Genomic DNA, 17,221 nt, shown 5'->3' on the forward strand with positions numbered 1-17,221 from the left:
CAAGGTCTTTTCCATTCTGATTTGGGAAGAAAACTCTTTGGCACAAAGCCAAGAACAAGAGAAAATCAAACAGTTAAGCAGAGGATAGAAGTTGGAATTTAAATAGCATGTGGCTGGGGGTGGGGGCCATATGAGCAGGAGGGAGCCAGGGAAGAACAGCCTTGCTTGGGGTAGAAGGCAAGGAATCCAGAGGAGGAATGGCAGTTCCTCCTGGAAGGCAGGCACAGGCTGAGCAATTTTACAAAGACCTCTTGGGCCTGGAGAAAGGCATATGTCTAGTGACTTCACAGGTATGTAGGACAAAGGGGAAGAGAAGATGTCCCTAATGGTCATGCTGAAGTCAGAGGGAACCCTAGGGACCTATGCCCCAGGTGCTCACCAGGACTCTGCAAAGTAGCCACACATGTTTAATATTCCAGAGACCCGAGTGTCCCATGTAAGACTCCTAGCAAGTTCCAGGCCACAGTGCCCAAGCATTCAGGCCTCTCCAAGGCTCAAAGAGCTAAGTGGCCAGGATCCTCTTTGTACAACTTAATGGGGCTTTATTGAGAGTGGCCAAGATACTCTAAGCAAGTGACCCTGAGGCTGACCAAACCTGCAGTTGCCACCTGGGCCCCCAATTCCAAACACAAGGGCCACATGTGCCCTTCTTTGTTGCTGTTAATACTGTACTGAGTGCTTTAAATGTGGTTTGTAAAATACATGACACTGTGCCTAATGGCCTGTGTCTGCTTTAAACATTAGGGTGGTGTACAAATCGGTAAGAAGAAAATGGGTCAGTTGTGAAGACTGTACAAACTTCTGCCTTACACTCCCCAGCCTTTGGGGCTGCAGAGAGTGAGGGCCTGGCAGCAAGGTGGTCTGCTAGCAGAGACCTGTGGGACTGAGTGCACATAGCTGGCTGTGCCCCACCTCAGAAGGCTCAGGGCTGGGGCTGTGCCCTGGTTCAGGTACATGTATAGCAGAGACTCATGCACAGGGAAATCGGGAGCATGGATTCAGGTCAGCTTGACCAGCACAGATTTCTGAGCCTTCTGTGGCTCTGATTCTCCATGTGAAAAGTGAAGACAGCCCTACCTTGGCTACAGGCATGCTGTGAGGCTTCACCCCAGCAAGTGGGAACTTCTCATTATCAACTGCTTGGCTGAGTGGCAAAGGTGATTACAGGATGGGTCATTTAAACCCAGGGGCCTTATCCCTTCAAAGACCATTTCACGAGCAAGAGATGCCACGGACATGCAGCCTCAGCATGACAGCCAGCATTTCTGGGAGTTTCCATCAGTGTTGGACAAACAGAGTCCAGCTCCAGAATTCTGTCAACAAGGCTGTGCTTGCTCTAAGTGGCCCACTGACCCCTATTGGCAAATCACTGTGTCTTAGTGTGTCATAAGGACTGCAGATACGAGAGGACAGAAGGGCTCCTTGGTAAGAACCACCATGCAGCATCAGCAATGTCCCAACTATGGCAGATGAACGGCCAGTGTGCTGAGGTCTCCTCTAGCTCAGCAAGCCACCTCTAGATGGGGAGGGCCTTCCCATAGGCCTGCATTGGTTCCTCTGAGCAGCCAGCCCATGGCTCATACACCAGGAACAGGTACTGGGGATCTCCAACCCCAACTTTTGGTAAGAACCACTGGGACACATTTTGTGACCCATGGTTTTATACAGTATCAATATCACCACCACCACCACCACCATTGTCAACAGTTACCAGGGGCAGAGCCAGTCCTCAGGCAAGAGACAGAACAAGCAGACCTCAGAAGCCTGGCGTCATCATCAACCCTACAGACATAGGCATAGAAAAATGGCCTGGGTATTGTTCCTGATGCAAACTCAACTCACAGGACTCAGGACCCAGGATTCGAGATCACAGGCTGTGACTGAAGCTGGTTTAGCTGCTCTCCTCGGGGGAGGGGGGCCTCCCAGATTTGGGCTGTGTTGCCCCACCCATGATGGATGCACAGTTCAGATCTGCCTGGCTCTCAACTGCAGGTATCCAATGCTGCGTCCTAGGAGTAAACATTGATTTAGCTCCTTCCTCCATGGAGAATAAACCAATTCATGGTCCTTTTACTTTGTCCATCATAGACTGATTCATTTTCTAAAACTTTTGCCAGCTATTAAGCTTTTATATAAGCCTCTGTGGGCTTGTCAGGCTCTGCCCATCCCCAAGCTGCTAGAGCCTTTCAGGCTGGGTGCTGGGTGAATGAAAACCAGCTGGGCCACTTTCCTGAATAGCCAACTCCAGGACAAGAGCATTCACTGCCTTCACATTTTTGGAGGTGTTAAGAGGTGGTGGTAGTGTGGGGTTCTACTGCCTTTTCAGTGCCCGAGAAACAAGTGTTTAATATGAAAATGAGACCAGGACCAAAATACATAAAGACATGTTCACCAAAGGAAACATTACAAGCTATCTATGTATTGTCTGGCTCACTCACTGTCTTAACACCTTAACATAATCTACTCATCCATTACCCATCTACCCACCCAGTATTGTCAATCCATCTATTCATTATTTATCCTAATACCTACCTATCTATCATCCTTCTTACCTTCCTCTCTGTCCATCCACTCATCCATCCATCTACCCACCCACTATTTATACTAACACCTATATCTCCATCCACCACCCATCTTATTATCTCTCATCCATACTCAGCCATCCAGTGTATCATCTGTCTAACCATCCATCCATCCATCCATCCATCCATCCATCCATCCATCCATCATCTAGCCTAACATCTACCTATCTGTTTACCCACCCATCAGACATCCTTACATCTATCCATCCACCCATCCATCCACCTACCCACCACCCATCTACATCTGAAATTCACCCCCAACTATAAGTTTTACATATAAGTTTGAGCACACTGTTCATTCTGAGCTGTCGGTTGCTTTGAGTGCTTAGCAATGACATCACATTCAAGATGGTTACAGCTAACCAGCAGGCAATCATGCTGTTTTGTTTGCTAAAATAAAATCTGTATTAGTCCTCATTTCCCTTTCTGATGTAGGAGATGTTTTTCTGGTTGTTGCATTTGAAAAAGAGTATGAAATAATAACAGAAATTTCGATTTATTACTGTGTTCCAGACCTATTACTGCCGTTATCTTTAAGAAGGGGGGGACTTGGTTTAGGGGCGTGGTCACACATGTGCTGAGGGTGAGAGGAAAGTGAGCTGCAGCCTCAGCTCACCACTTCTAGCCCCAAGGATCCCCAGCGCCTGCCTTCTGGCCCCTCACTGCTCAGGTCGTTCCCCACTGACCTGACTTCCAAGCTCAAGGGTGACATTACGGTATATTTCTAAATATAAATATATATTTACATAAATATAAAGGCTGCTTCTTAAGACAAACACAATGTGATGAGTGCACAAAGGAAAATTAACGACAGTCCCCTGGTCAGGTCCCAGTGTGGAAACAGTCGTATGGTGGGCAGGGATGGCAGGGGCACCCTCTTCTCACCATTTACTTAATTTACTCAAACACATAGTACTTCTGATCCTGAAAGCATCTAGCTGGGCTGGGCACCCCAATTTTGCAGACTCTAGGGCTCAGAGAGTTAAGTAACTTCCCCAAAGCCACACAGCAAGGGCTAGAGAAAGAAGTGAAGGGCAATCTGCAAGGCAAAGTGATGTCCGGCAGGAATGGCATTCAATGACTCCTACAACGTCAGTTGTGAGCTAAGCAAGCCCACGGTGCACTGTGGGAACAATAAAGTCCAGAGTTGCCTGTATCAGAAGCTGATGTCCTACACATACAAAGAGTAGCACCAAATCCTGTCCTGGAAACCCTCATCCCTGGAGAGGTCCTGAGATGAGAGATCCAGCTAGGCCACTGTGTGAGCCAGCTTTCCCTTCCTGGAGTAACGCCCCAGGGCAGACAGGCATGTGGCTGCTCACCTTGTGGATATGATGCGAAAGGAAGAAAGAGGAGGGTGAGAGGTTCTCAACATCTGCTTTGAGAACACACACACCCAATGACCTAAATACCCTCATTAGACTCTACCTCCTAATGACCGCTCACCTCCCAAGGGTGTTCCAGGCTGGAGACCAAGCCTCCAACATATGGGCCTTTGAGGGCATGTATCCAAACCACAAGACCCACCAATCAGGCGATGGAAGACATATTTCTGAGGTGGCATCCCAAGACTTCCTGACCCTCAGGATGGGAGCAACGCCAACCTCACCTGCTTCCAAGTTCCTCCCTGAGCCCAGGAGGTTGGATTCTCACCTGGCCAAGAGGGAATACTCCACCCTAAGAAGATCCAGTTACAATGCAAAAGTAGCCTAGTATCAGGGTTCCCGGCCACACTCCCTTAGCTTGGGAAAATGGGTGGATTCTTTCACCCTTCAGGGTGTATACTGTGAGTGTGTGCTCTCAAACACCCAGGAAGCCATGAATGTTGGCAGTATTGGGTAATACAAGGAGATACTGTACCTGCCTCTCTCATGAGATACAGAACCCCCAGAACTCTCACCAGCACTTAGCACAGCTGGACTCCAGCCCTATTGCTAACACCAGACCCCAGGAGAACAAGGGACACACAGGTTGCCTTTGAGACTGGTGCCAAAGCCCACCATGGCCTCTTTCTCATACACTCTCTCTCAGGTCCAGCATTTAAGGGGCTTTTGACAAATGCTCAGGGGAAAGAACTGGGAGACATATCTGCTTAGCCTGGCCTGGAGAAGCTCTACCACAACGTGGAGTAAAACTTGACAGGCAGACACCAGAGACCCAGGATCATGGGAGTAGATGGGCAAGAATTAACAGAAAACCAAAGGTGACCTGAGAGGACCAAAGCTAGGGAGGAGAGGTTCAAAGAGCAAGCTGAGCCAGGCTAGAGATGCCTTCTATGCCCCCTCAGGGTCGCTGAGGGTCCCTCAGGCTTGGGCGCTTGAATCTGAGTGGCTACAACAGGAATCCTTGGAGTCTCTGGAAGTGGTAAAAGCCAAGCAGAGGTCAATGTTTTCAGCCACATGCACAAGGCCTGAGCTACACTCCCATCTGCAGCAATGTCCTCCTCCTAATCCTAGCATCCAACAACGTTCCCTCCATGACCGAGTCTCTGAAGATGCATCTCTGAAATGAGGCGGTCCTGGATTATTTGGGGGTTATCCCAAGAGTCCCTACATAAAGAGGCAGACAGAGACTGACACATGAGAAGAAGGTGATGTGAAATAGGAGTTGATAGTTTGAACGTGCTGGCTTTGAGGACGGGAGGCATGAAGTTACTGCAGAGGGCTATTGGTAGCTTCCATGAGCTGGTGAAGTAAGAAAGACTTCTGCAGAGCTTTCGGAGGGACCACGGCTATGGCTATACCTTGGCGCAGGCCCAGGGAGACTGAGAATTTCTGTTATGTTAAAGCCAGGGGTCATGACCAGGACCACATGGATTAACTTCAAGCCTGGACTCTAGGAGGCTAGAACCCTTAACATTCTGAGGATAAGTAGAGACAGGACTGTACTAAAGACAAGAGCCAATGAAAGGGACAGGAACCAGAGCTTGCTACTCCCCCTAAGGGTTGCTGTGAGCCTGGTGGGGACAGGGTGACAGGGAGGAGTTAGAAGAGCTGGCATCTATGGGAATCCCTCCTTGGGCATCAGGGCAAGGTCACTCTGACTCCCCTGGACCTCCTGTAGCTCCCCAGGTTGCCCGACTGCCAGAAGACTCCAGGATCTGTGTCCCTGCTTGTGTCCATGCTGGTCCCAGGCTCCTCTGCATGGATTTATCTGTCATGCTTGATATGCTCATCTTTCTTGTCAAAGCACTGGTTGCTCTGCATTTTGTTTTTTTGTTTTTTTTAACACTTCTTGTGTCTGAAGCCAATGTCACTGCTATAAATAATGGATCATAGAAGTTAAGTGGAGAGAGGAAAAAAGAGACCAAAAGACTTAAAAAAAAAAAAAAAAAACTGTGCAGAGCTCAGGGCAGAAGACTGGTTTGTGGGGGACATTTCTGGGGCTCCCTCCTACCAGGTAACCCCTATAATCCTGGAATCAGAACAGCACCCAAGAATGGAGCAGTGTGAAGATGAGAAAAGAATGAAAAGTCTGAGGTTGGAAAATGGAAGGTCTAGCAAGGGTGGAGACTCCCCTGTGCAGCACCCTCCTCCAACAGACATTCAACAGAGAGCTTTGAGATCTAGGGCCATGCTGTGGCTTTGAAGTGTTTGCCACAGACTGAAGGCTTGTTCCTAGCTGACAAAGGCATTGGGAGGTGGCAGAATCTCCAGCAGATGTGGCCTCATTGGTGGAAGGTCACTGGGGGTATGCTCTTGATGGGGACACTGGGACTCTATCTGCTCTCTGCTTCCTGCCCTCCCGGAGGCAAGCAGCTTTGCCCTACCCTACCACATGCTCCCCACCATGATGCCCTGTCTTCCCATAGACTCAGAGTGATGGGGTTCAGTGATGGAAACCTCCAGAAACTTTCCTCCCCAGAAGCAGACCTCAGACATTTTGTTACCATGATAGACATTGGGGATGACAGGACACAATGGATGCTGTCATCACCAGCTCTAGTTGAAATGGCATAGAGGTGAGTGTCCATCGGGACACAGTGGGAAGGACTGTTTATTCAGTGATCCCCGGAACAGAGGAAGACAGTCTTTATGGTCCCTGTGGGCTTGAGAGAAGGCCAAGCTGCATGGAAGATGGTCAGAGAAGGGGAACCAGGAGGATTTGGGGAGGTGGTGCCATCCAGGCTCTGAAGAAGGCTGCTATGGGACACTTGCTGGGAGCTGAGCGCCTAAGACCTCAAACCAGGAACCCCCATGACCAGAGGTCCTAAGACATTTAAGAAGCAGGTGGGCTTTCCTTCCAGTGAGGGGCTGGTGATGGCTATGCATGGAGTGGGTTCCTCCCATGCCACCCCATGCCCAGATAGCTAGCATTATTCTGTATTGCTTCCAGTATACTTTATAATTTAAACCCCCCTCAAAGCACTCCACCCACCTGCCCAGCTGAGGAATGTGTCCACACTGGTGTGTGATTTGTATGAGTTATTAGTTTGTATGAGGTATTAAGATGAGGTCTGTATTTATGTCATATGTAGCATATATAATGTATGTGACATGTGTATTGTGTAGTGTATGAGTGTGTGTGAGAAATAATATATAGTGGGAAGGTATAGAGGTGTGTGTTCATAGTATGTGGTGTACCTGGTATCTGAAAAGGTATATTTATGTGATGTGTGTGGCATACATGGTATGTGGTGGTGCATGTATGAGGTATGAGTGTGTAACATGTTCAAGTGATGTGTGGTGGATGTGGTGTGTCATGTGTGAGTTCAGTTATCCAATGAGGGGATGGCCCCTGCTCCCCATGCTGTAACTGTCATCCTTACAGAGCCTCTGCCTATCACGCCTGCCACCCCCACGTGCCTGTGATACCACACACACGCTGTAGTGGTTCTGAAAGGGAAGCATCCCCCATGGGCTCAGGCATGTGAACACTTGGTCCTTGGTTGGTGGTGCTTTTGGGAAGGTTATGGAACCTCTAGGAGTCAGAGCCTCGTTGGAGGAACAGTGTTACTGGGGGGGGGGGCTTTGAGGTTTGGTGGCCGGGCCCCATTTCCTGTTCTCTCTGCTTCCTGTGTGAGGATGAAGTGTGCTCCCTTTGTCGCCAGCCCCAGTCCTTCCCAACCTGATGGGCTGTGACCCCTCTGAAACCGTGAGCTAAGGCAAGTCCTCTTCTTCTCTATGCTGCTTTCGATCACGGTGCTCTGACACAGAAGCCGAGAAGTAACCAATCCACCTGTGTGGCCTCTGCGGCCCCTGCACCAACCTGTCTGTCCTCGCCATGACAGCACAGACATCACCTCCCACACTAGCTTCATGGGGCTCAGCCTAGACACAGGGCCCAGGGGAGAACTTGTGCCGTAGACTGTGTGGTTTGAATGAGATGTCATCCATTGTCTTGGGTGTTTGAACACATGGTCCCCAGTCAGTGGAGCTGAGTGGGGAGACTTAGGGGGTTTGGCCTCGCTAGAGGAAGTATGCAGATAGGGTGACTTTTCGGGTTTATGGTCCTGCACTACTACTAGCTTGTCTCTCTCCTTCATGCTTGCGGTTCAAGGTTCCTCCTCCACTCCTCTCCTCCATAATGCACTCCTGGCTCTCTGGAACTGTAAGTCAAATAAACCCTCTTTGTATAAGTTGCCTTGGTGTTTTATCGCAGCAACAGAAAGTAATTAATACAGACTCCCTGTGGCAGTATGGTCAATGGCTGTCTCCATAGTCACAGGCCCTCAGCTGTGGCTTTCCTGTCAGTAACAGTGACATCCTCAGCTCTCACAGCAAATTTCAGATATGTCCAAGCACACACAATCACTGATTTTGAACCTTTAATCACAGCTTAAGCTTATCTTAGCCCTGAAGGAACTGCATGACATTGCTCCGGGCAGCAGGCTGGGCCTGTGTCCTAAAACCCAGCCTTCCTGGCCATGGGCTCACTTGGGATGTGAGTTCCAGGCATAGAAACACTGGAGCTCCCTGCCTAGGCAGCAATGCCTAGTGTGAGGCTAGAAAAGTTTGCAAAGATTCTGCAGGGAAAGAGCTTGAGTGACCAGTCACCATCAACGAACTCTGTGTGTGTGTGTGTGTGTGTGTGTGTATGCGTGCGCAAAGTAAATAAATAAGTAAAACCAGCTATATGTAATTAGCTACCTGACTACAAACAGGCCCAGATGGCTACTCTTGGACACTGCTTCTGGTGACTTCTAGACTGTCTGCTCAAACCATCTTGGAGGAGAAAGCAGTTTGTTCACATGCCAGAGTCATAAGCTAAAGAGACCTCCCAACCGCCACCACTCCACAGTGGCTCTTGTTTTCCCAAGCCTTCTACAAAGCCCCTTTCATTGCCAGGCTGGCTTTGCCTTTAGCGCCACCACTCAGCCCTGGGCAGTGCTTCAGCCTGCCACACAAAGAAATGAACCTGAAGCCCACCACAGCCAAGGAGATGAGGGCTGTGTCTCCCTTCCACCCATGCCCATGGCTGAGCTGCCCTCCCTTCCATCCTCCTCCGAGTTATCTCTTCAAACAGCATAAGAGACCCATATAGTGACATAGCCACCAACTGAGTAGAGGAGGGTGGACTGGCAGCTAAGCCAGGACAGGCATTACTGAGCCAAAAGCACCTGGCAGGGCAGCATTGATCCTTCATTCCCCAGAGTGAGCCTGTTGTGGGAGCAAAAGGGACACCAGGGACCAATCGACAACCCAGAGTTGCTCTCAACCTGGCACAGAGGCTGGATAGCTTTAAATGCATGGCACGGGTAAGCAAACAATAAACAAAAATAGGGACACTTAACACACACATTCCAAGAGCCAGCCATGCGTACACACAACAGAAACAAGCACATTTAATTTCCCCAACGCACGGACAGGCATTCCCTTCTCTCCCGTTCACTAGCTGTTGACAGTCTAAGACACAGAGAGGGTAAAGTGTATCCAGTAGAGCCACTTAGCAAAGAAGGTAAAGGGGCATCCCCATCTGGGCTCTCAGCTGTGATGTCAGAGTGCCAGGGGATGAGCTGCGCATCATTGGAGCCACATCTGCCCTCCAATCAGACACACCTGTACGCCTTCTCCATACCTAAGTCCCAGGCTGTCCCTGCGTATACTAGAAAGCCAATGTGGAACTGACAAGAGCCTGAAGAACAGCAGGCAGGGCCCCCAACTGTCTACTCCGATGGGGACAACGGCACACTGTGGTCTCTCCATGCAGTAGATGCTACTTAGTCCTAAAGAGGAAGGCAGTCTTGGTACCCACCACAGCACGGTGGGACACGGTGCCATGAAAGAAACCAGGAAAAGGACAAACACTGCAAGATTCACTTGGATATGATCCCAGCTGTGGCTAAATTCACAGAGACTGGATGTAGGAAGAGGGAGGCAGGGCCCGGGAGGGTGGAGAGTCCGGGTTTAAGGGAGACCAAGCTTCCTCTCTGCTAGAGAAAGTGCCAGTGGAGAATGGAAGTGCTGGCTACAGGGCACTGTGAGCTAACTTGGGGCTGCTGAGCCATACATTTAACAATGTTCCATGCAGCTTATAGCAATTTAAAAAATTAGACAGTCAGTCCAAAGGGCAAAAAAGTAAAGCTACAGGGGGTGGGGGCTGTTTGGGACAAATGTTCCCAGTGTGTGTGTGACTGGAGAGGAGGCCTAGAGGTGTGCAGGGGGAGATGGAGGAGCTGCATACTCCTTGAGCCTCCGATATGAGCACCAGCTGCCTATACTCAGGGTATGCAGATGCACACCCACAAGGCAGGAAGCACTGACGGCGCTGTGGGCTGTCAGAGGTCACAGTCACATCTCAGCCCTAATATCAGTCAGGTAACAGACTATGCTTCCTGTGGATGGAGTTACCAGGCTGTTCCTGTGAGGCTGGAGCCCTGTTTCCAGGGCAGGTATTGAAACCAGGCAATACAAAGCTGTCTGTCTGGACAAGGACCCTGTAAGGAGGCGCTTCCCCGGTGACTCAGTCAGTCCTCCTTATCAAAAACACATGCCTCCCATCGATTAGGGGTGTGACTTGCTGGGTTAGTGGCAGCCTGGTGACTAGAAGGGAGGGGGCTTTTTTGTGGAGGGTGGGGCCATGGGGCATGCCTGTCACTCAGGCAGTAAGCCATACGAGCAGAGTCCAGCTGGGGTGCCCTGAGGTGCTCCCATTACTGGCACCGAGACTGTACTCACGTCACCTCTCATTTGCATGCCAGTTTCACTGGGCTGCCAGGAATCAATGCCCTTCCTGGTCTCTTGTCGGACTCCACCAATGACTAGAGCTATGTTTTATACATTTCTGAGGATAGCCAGGCCCTCATTCACTATGCACTATGGCTCTGGGCATGAGTTGATCCCAACAGGTATGGTTTTTGTAGTCAGAGATGGGAGCGTGTGGAGTATAGGATCTTTGGTCCTGTCTTCCTGTTCATGGCTGCTTTGGGTCAGACTCAGTGGATCTGGGAGAATTACAAGATGAGTAACAAGGTGGCACCTGCCACAGCTTCTTCTGGGACCTTAAAATTGTTGGGAGGGGGGGTAGGAAAGGTACTGAGGATCGAGGCCACCCAGGCCTGAGGAGCAGCTGGACATCACCGAGTTCCCCAAGTGCCCACCTGCCCCATGAGTCACTAGCCTCTGCAGAGTCCCTCTGTGGCAATATCACCACCTCCCCCGCTTCTCCAGAGGAAGAAGTGACTTTCATACCTACGCTGGTTAGTTTTTACCATCAACCTGGCACAACCAAGAATCCCCTGGGAAGAGGGCATCTCAAGGGGCAGCCCAAATCATATTGGCCTGCAGCCATGTCTAAGGGGAGTTGTCTTGTTGACTGATGTGGGAGGGCCCAGCCCACAGTGGACAGTGACACCCTGGCAGATGGGCCTGGATTGCAGAAGAAGGCGGGCAGAGCTGTGTGTGATGGTGTATGCCTTTAATCCCAGCACTTGGACTGCAGCGCGTGAGTCAGGGGGGCGAACCAGTAAGCTGCATTTCTCCCCAGTCCTCTGCTTCAGTTCCTGCCATGCCCTTCCTCAGGGGTGGGCTGTGACCTAAGTGTGAACCAAATGAGTCCTTTCCTCTCTTCTGGTCATGGTGTTCATCCCAGCAGCAGAGAACAAACTAGGACACCATCTTCTCGTCATCGAGGACAGAATCAAACACTGCAGGGGACCAGGGACACTGCTCTGTATCCACCAAGAGCTGAGCAGGCTCCTTATGCCTCTGGGCAGCACCAGGGTTTTCAAAGGGCTGCAGGCCATCAGCAGTCACTTCCAGACAGTGTCAAGCTGGGTTCAAGTTTACAGCATCCATTCCAGGTCAAAGGTCACTGGGAATGACTGGCTTACAAGAACCTGCGATCAAAGCTGGGCACAGGAGGGGCCAGGGCCTGCTTCCTGATTTCTCAGTGACTTCCCAAGGTCCTCCTGGGATGCTCCTACCACAGTGTCCCATCAGGCCCCAGTGTCCCATCAGGCCCATAACAATGGCTTGCTTGTTGCAAAAGAAACTGAAAGTTGAGGAGACCTTGCTTATCTTCACAAGCAGCTCTGATCCTGGCAGAGACCCAGGGGCTATCTCAGGAGGCAGGGTGGACATAGAGCTGGCCACTCAAATGGTACCTGCTCCCCACTCCTTCCTCCCTAGCACCACATGGGGCCCCTGGAGGATGAGGACATCCCTCTTCTTCTAGCTTGCTGTACTCAGGGTGCCATGCCCATATTTGTTTAAAGATCTAAGTAATAAACATCATGGGAAGACAAATGGAATGCTCTGGAATTGCTGAAGACAGCCAAGAGCAGCCGCTAAACCTGGTCTGATGAGGGAGGGGGTGGCGGATCCAGAACCCACAGGACTGAACCAGATCATCTATCCGGCCATTACAAGCATGCGGATATGAGTGGGAGGAGACTATACAGTGGCAGGAGAGCCACTGTGTGTCTGGATGGGCAGGCCACCTGTTCCAAAGTGAAAGGGCAGGACAGACTCTTCTAAGGGAGGATGAGGCAGTGGAACTAGGGGACAAAGCTGAGGCAGGTGCATTCTTCAGTAGAACAGAAGAAGGTGAAACCCACCGAAGAGACAGAGGCACAGGCTAGGAAAGAAGGCTGAGTTCTTGAGGGCCCTGGGCAGCTGTGAAAGGCAGAGGCAGGGCAGAGAATGCCAAAGAAACAGAGAGAAGGGAGCCATAGTCCCAGTGAGCAACCCAGCAGGGCCAGCAAGATTGAGGACTCTCAGTGCAGAGGGGCTGCACTAAAGAGGATATCTTCACTGTGGACACATCAGGTCCACAAAGGCACAACAGGACCAGGCCGGGTGGAGCCCGGGAGTGTGGCGAGAAACCCCAAGCAGGCCTGGGCACCTTGATCTCTGGGTTTCAGCAGGACCAAGGCCAGGCAGCCACATCCACAGAGACAAAGCATTTCAAACAGAGACACTGACCAGCTTCCTCATGCTGCTGTGTCCTGTGGCTTTTCCCATTTAGAACATAAACAGCTCAGCAAAACTCAAGTGGCAGTTTCCATAGTAAGACCCGGGTTCCAGCTGCGGGAGATGGGCTGGGACAAAGCCACAGGCAGCTTAGCGTGGCTGAGGGGAAGCACGTATCAGACCAGGGCCAGGCTCCAACAAAGGCTCCCAGGCTTGCCCCTTGCCCAGCTATGGGCTTTTCAACCAACAAGGCTGGTTGGCCTGAGGCCCCAAAGGCTTCTTATGCTTTCCTTACAAACCCAGGCCTGGCTGAGCTACCAGGCAGGGGCCCTCTGGGTCCCCAATGAGAACTGCCTCATACTCATCATCCCTAAGTGGGCAAGCTTAGAAATCTTCTCCCCTGTAGATTAGATAAAGGACCAGTACTGAGGTCTGGGGGGCATGACCTCCCCCAAGTGGGGAAGCTAAGAAAGGACATAGGGAAGTCCCCAGAGCAAAGATAGAGGGGAGCTAGTTTCTAGATGGCAGATTCAGCTCCCAACTCCCTGCTTCTCTAACAGCCTAATTGAGAACTTCCTGGTCCCCATCTGTGCATCCTGGCAAGCCAAGGAAACATGGGACAAGTACGTAGAGAAGTGGCTGGACAGGCAACACTGCCCCTTGGTCACTGGGAAAATTCTAACCCAGGATGTCCTAAAGGCTTCTGGGTCTGCAGGATGGGAGCCTTCCCTACAGTCACAGAAGAAGGAAGCCAATCCATGAGGCTCCACGGATAGCACAGACCCGACCATGCCCCTCTGTAACATTCCAGCCAGCTGGAAATAACTTCGGATACAGACCATTTGTGAGATTTCAATCCCCAGACCAAGGGGATGTGATCACTCACACAGGTTAATGCTGGCTGGCGCCTAGCCTCCAGCATCCAACTTTAAGGCATGTGTGGCTCACTGGCTACCTGATCTGCCTCATCCGTCTAAACCTCACAGCAGCAAGCCCACTGTGATTCTACTTAAGCGCTGAGAAAACAGACACAGATTGAAGCACTAACCCAAGCAGAGATTAGAAGCAGAGGTCCTGAGGAGTGGGTCCCTGGGAACTCATGGGGTCACACCCAAGGGCCCAACAGGTTTTGCATAGGGCTTGGGAGGACAAGCCCCCATGGACTCTCTTTTGTTCTTCTACATGAAATGCCACACAGAGAAGCCAGAATCCCCCAAATTCTTACTGCCGTTCCCATTAAAGAAAGCTAGGCATTGTGTGAACCTGGAATTGTCTCCAAACACAAAAAGCAGCATCAAGCAGGGGCCCAACTACTTCACCAGTTCCTTTGAGTCTTGCCCTGGTAAGACCAAGAGGGCCTGAGGTTTTCTTCCTGAGTTTTGCTGGTCAGGTAATACCAGCAAAGGCCAGTGTTAGCATTGTGGTCTCCTCCCATATCTGCCTGAAATTGAGATGGCTAGGAGTTGGTAGCAAGAGGAACAAAGGGCTGAGATAACGCAGGAGTCATGGGCAAGCCCCTCACCAAGACTTAAGACTGCCATAGCAGAAAGCGACATATGCCTTATCTCATCCCTAGGGCCCAAATCTTTTTCTGGGAAGTAATAGTGGTTTGTTCCTTGACCTCCCACGAAGAGGAGATGGACTGAGTAAATGCAAGCCAGAAATGATTGCATGCTTTCAGATATGCCCAGTGCCTAGGAAGAAGAAATACTCTGAGCTAGTGTGCAAGGTCTAAGCAGTGTGGATGGGTGCAGGGCTGTAGGGTGTGGAGCCTGAGATGTGAACACACACACCAGGAAACCTGAAGACCTAGTTCTCACCAGGCTAAAGGTTCAACTCAGCACCGGTGCTAAATGACAGGGTGCCCAGAATCAGTGATAGGCTGACCACAGTGGCAGGGTGGAGGCCTTCTTGCTCCACCAGTCTCTACTCAGTGGTGGGAATGCAAGACACAGACAGAGAGGAGAATAATGCCTCTTGTGTGCTGCGATGTTCCAGGCACTGTTTATATCTCTCATTTACTTCTCATTACAGTCTATAAAGCAGATATAATGATCCCTTCACAGAGGAAGATGCCAGCCAGAGGACACCAGAGTGGCAGAGCCAGCACTCAACATCAAGTCTGCCTCCACCCAAAGCTGTGACCTAGCCTAGTGCAGGTGCCTGCCCCCACCCACCCCAGCGTTGACTTGTGGGTGACCTTTCTAGAGGTCACTCAACTTCAAGTATGTCCACTGAGAAAGCCCACCTTACCCATACTCACAGACCAGCCTGCCAGACCCAGAACTTACTCAGGCCCTCCTAAACTTCCTACTTTTCAACCATTGCCAAACAGCTCTTTGAAGACCTTTGGGGAGATTTAGGAAGGACCCACCACTGCTGGACAGATGACACCTCATCTTTCCTCTTTAAAGGGATAAAAGATGGTCAACAATGTAGCTTAATAACTGCCTTGCATGCATGAAGCTCAGGGCTCCAAACAAGCAAACACCGGCCCCCCCAAAAAACCCACACCAATCTTTATAATAAATTCTCATTTGGTGGGGTAGGGGAAAATGCATGTGTACAGATATGTGCTTTGTATACACACTGTATACACATGCATGTACACATTTGGACATGTGTGTTGATGCCTTCAAGTGCATGTGCCCACATGTTTGTGTGCTCAAATGGGCTGAGGCAGGAAGACACACAGTAGAGCCCTTCCTTCCTCTGGGAGGAAGAAGAGGTTGTTACATCTCAGGAGCTGTGCTCCAGGAGTAGGGAGCTGGGATCTGGTCCTGCATCTGAACCTGCACCTGCCATCCCAAGTCACTGGCCTATCAAAGGGGCTACCTAGGAGGAGGGATGGTACTTCCATTTTTTTCTAGGATGAGGCTGAGGGTGGAGGGTAGGAATCTCCTACTGGTGAACCCAGCCAGCCAAGAGGACACACCTGAGAACGAAGGCCCATACTGGTCAGGCCACCCCTCTTGGCTTCTTTTGCTGGGTCTACAGCAAGCTGCCCGGTTTCCCTGAGATGTTCAGCTGAGGTCCGGGAGCGATTTTCCCACAGTGGGCTTTTCCATAAGCACTTTAGGGGGAGCTAATGAGACCCTCCCCCTCGTACTCCCCCACACCCACCCATTGTCCCTTTGTCAATATCAACAGAAGTCAAGGGCACTCTGTGTCCAGAGAAGGGTCTTTAGAAGGGAGGGGCCACGAACAAAAAGGGGTCAGTGGCGAACCCCTCTCCTACGTGACTCAAGTTGGTTGGGAAGGCAGTGAACAGCAGAGCCTAAAGCGGGTCCCTTAGTCTCCGCGAGGCCACAGGGTGCAGCGGCAGAATCCCCCTCCCACCCTCCACCCCTGCTCTGCGACTGTCGCCGTCCACCTGAGACCGGCCCTGCGGCTCTGCACCGCCGGCTGCCTTGCCTCCCGGAGCCCTGCGCGCACCGCGGACTGCCAGGATCAGCTCCGTCCGTGGGCTCGAGCCCGCAGCGGGGACACCTGCGCCTACTAGGGCTCACGGAGGCCGCGGAGGAGGGGCGAGGTACCTTCTGGATGCGTCCATCGATGTCCAGGTAGATGGACTTGGGCCGGTAGCTTGAGGAGCCAGCCCCCATCGCGCCCGCAACGGCACTTGGACTTTTTCACCTTACTTTCTCTCCGCCGCCACCGCGCCGGGAGGGCGGGGGCGGGGGGAGGGGCGGGGGAGGGGCGGGGGCGGCCAGCCAACCAGAGCCAGCAGCTCCCAGCCTCCGCACGCCCCTCCTCCCACGGCGCCGGCCCGCCCCGCCCTTCCCTCCCCTCCCCTCCCCTTCTCCATCCTTCTCCTTTCTTACCAGGGCTCCTCCCTCCTGCCCCCCACACTCACTCTTGCCTCCTTTCCCCTCTCCCACTCCTTTTCTCCTCCTCCTCATCCCTGCTTCCTCTTTTCCTTTCTTTCCCCCATTATTCCTGTTTCTCTGCCCGCTCTCCTCTTTCTCCCTCCCACCTTCTCGCGCTTGCTCTGCCCACCTTCCTCTCAATTCTTTCTTACCCCTTTTTTCTTTCCCTACACTACCTCTTCCCTACCTCCTTTTCCTTCCCCCTCTCCCCTCCCCTCTTCCTCGGCTCAGTCTAACCCTTCCTCACCTAGGCTCCCCTCCTCCTAACTCACCCACCTCTCACTCTCCCCACCTCCCTCCTCCCTCCCTCTCTTTCATCTCTACCCCTCCCCTTTCCTCCTTTCCTCCCTCCCCCCTCATTCCTGTCACTTCCTTTCCCTCTCCCCCTCCCCTCCTCTGTCTTCTCTTGCTCCTCCCT

General features: G+C 51.6%; 1 protein-coding gene across 6 annotated transcripts in view; it reads right to left on the bottom strand.

Annotated features, from left to right (window-relative positions):
* The window catches only part of Pde9a (phosphodiesterase 9A), an 83,702-nt gene extending 67,008 nt beyond the window's left edge, over positions 1 to 16,694 (bottom strand). For 4 of the 6 annotated variants that reach the window (XM_051187043.1, XM_051187042.1, XM_051187038.1 and 1 more), the window contains exon 1: positions 16,471 to 16,635. In XM_051187043.1, coding sequence (XP_051043000.1) covers positions 16,471 to 16,539 — 69 coding nt within the window. In that variant the 5' untranslated portion in view covers positions 16,540 to 16,635. Of the gene's footprint in view, positions 1 to 16,470 lie in introns of all 6 variants that reach the window. The other 2 variants (XM_051187041.1, XM_051187040.1) reach the window with 2 other exon arrangements.
* Positions 16,695 to 17,221: the final 527 nt, after the last annotated feature.

This window comes from Phodopus roborovskii, unplaced genomic scaffold, assembly GCF_943737965.1.
Source record: "Phodopus roborovskii unplaced genomic scaffold, PHOROB, whole genome shotgun sequence".
NCBI lineage: Eukaryota > Metazoa > Chordata > Mammalia > Rodentia > Cricetidae > Phodopus > Phodopus roborovskii.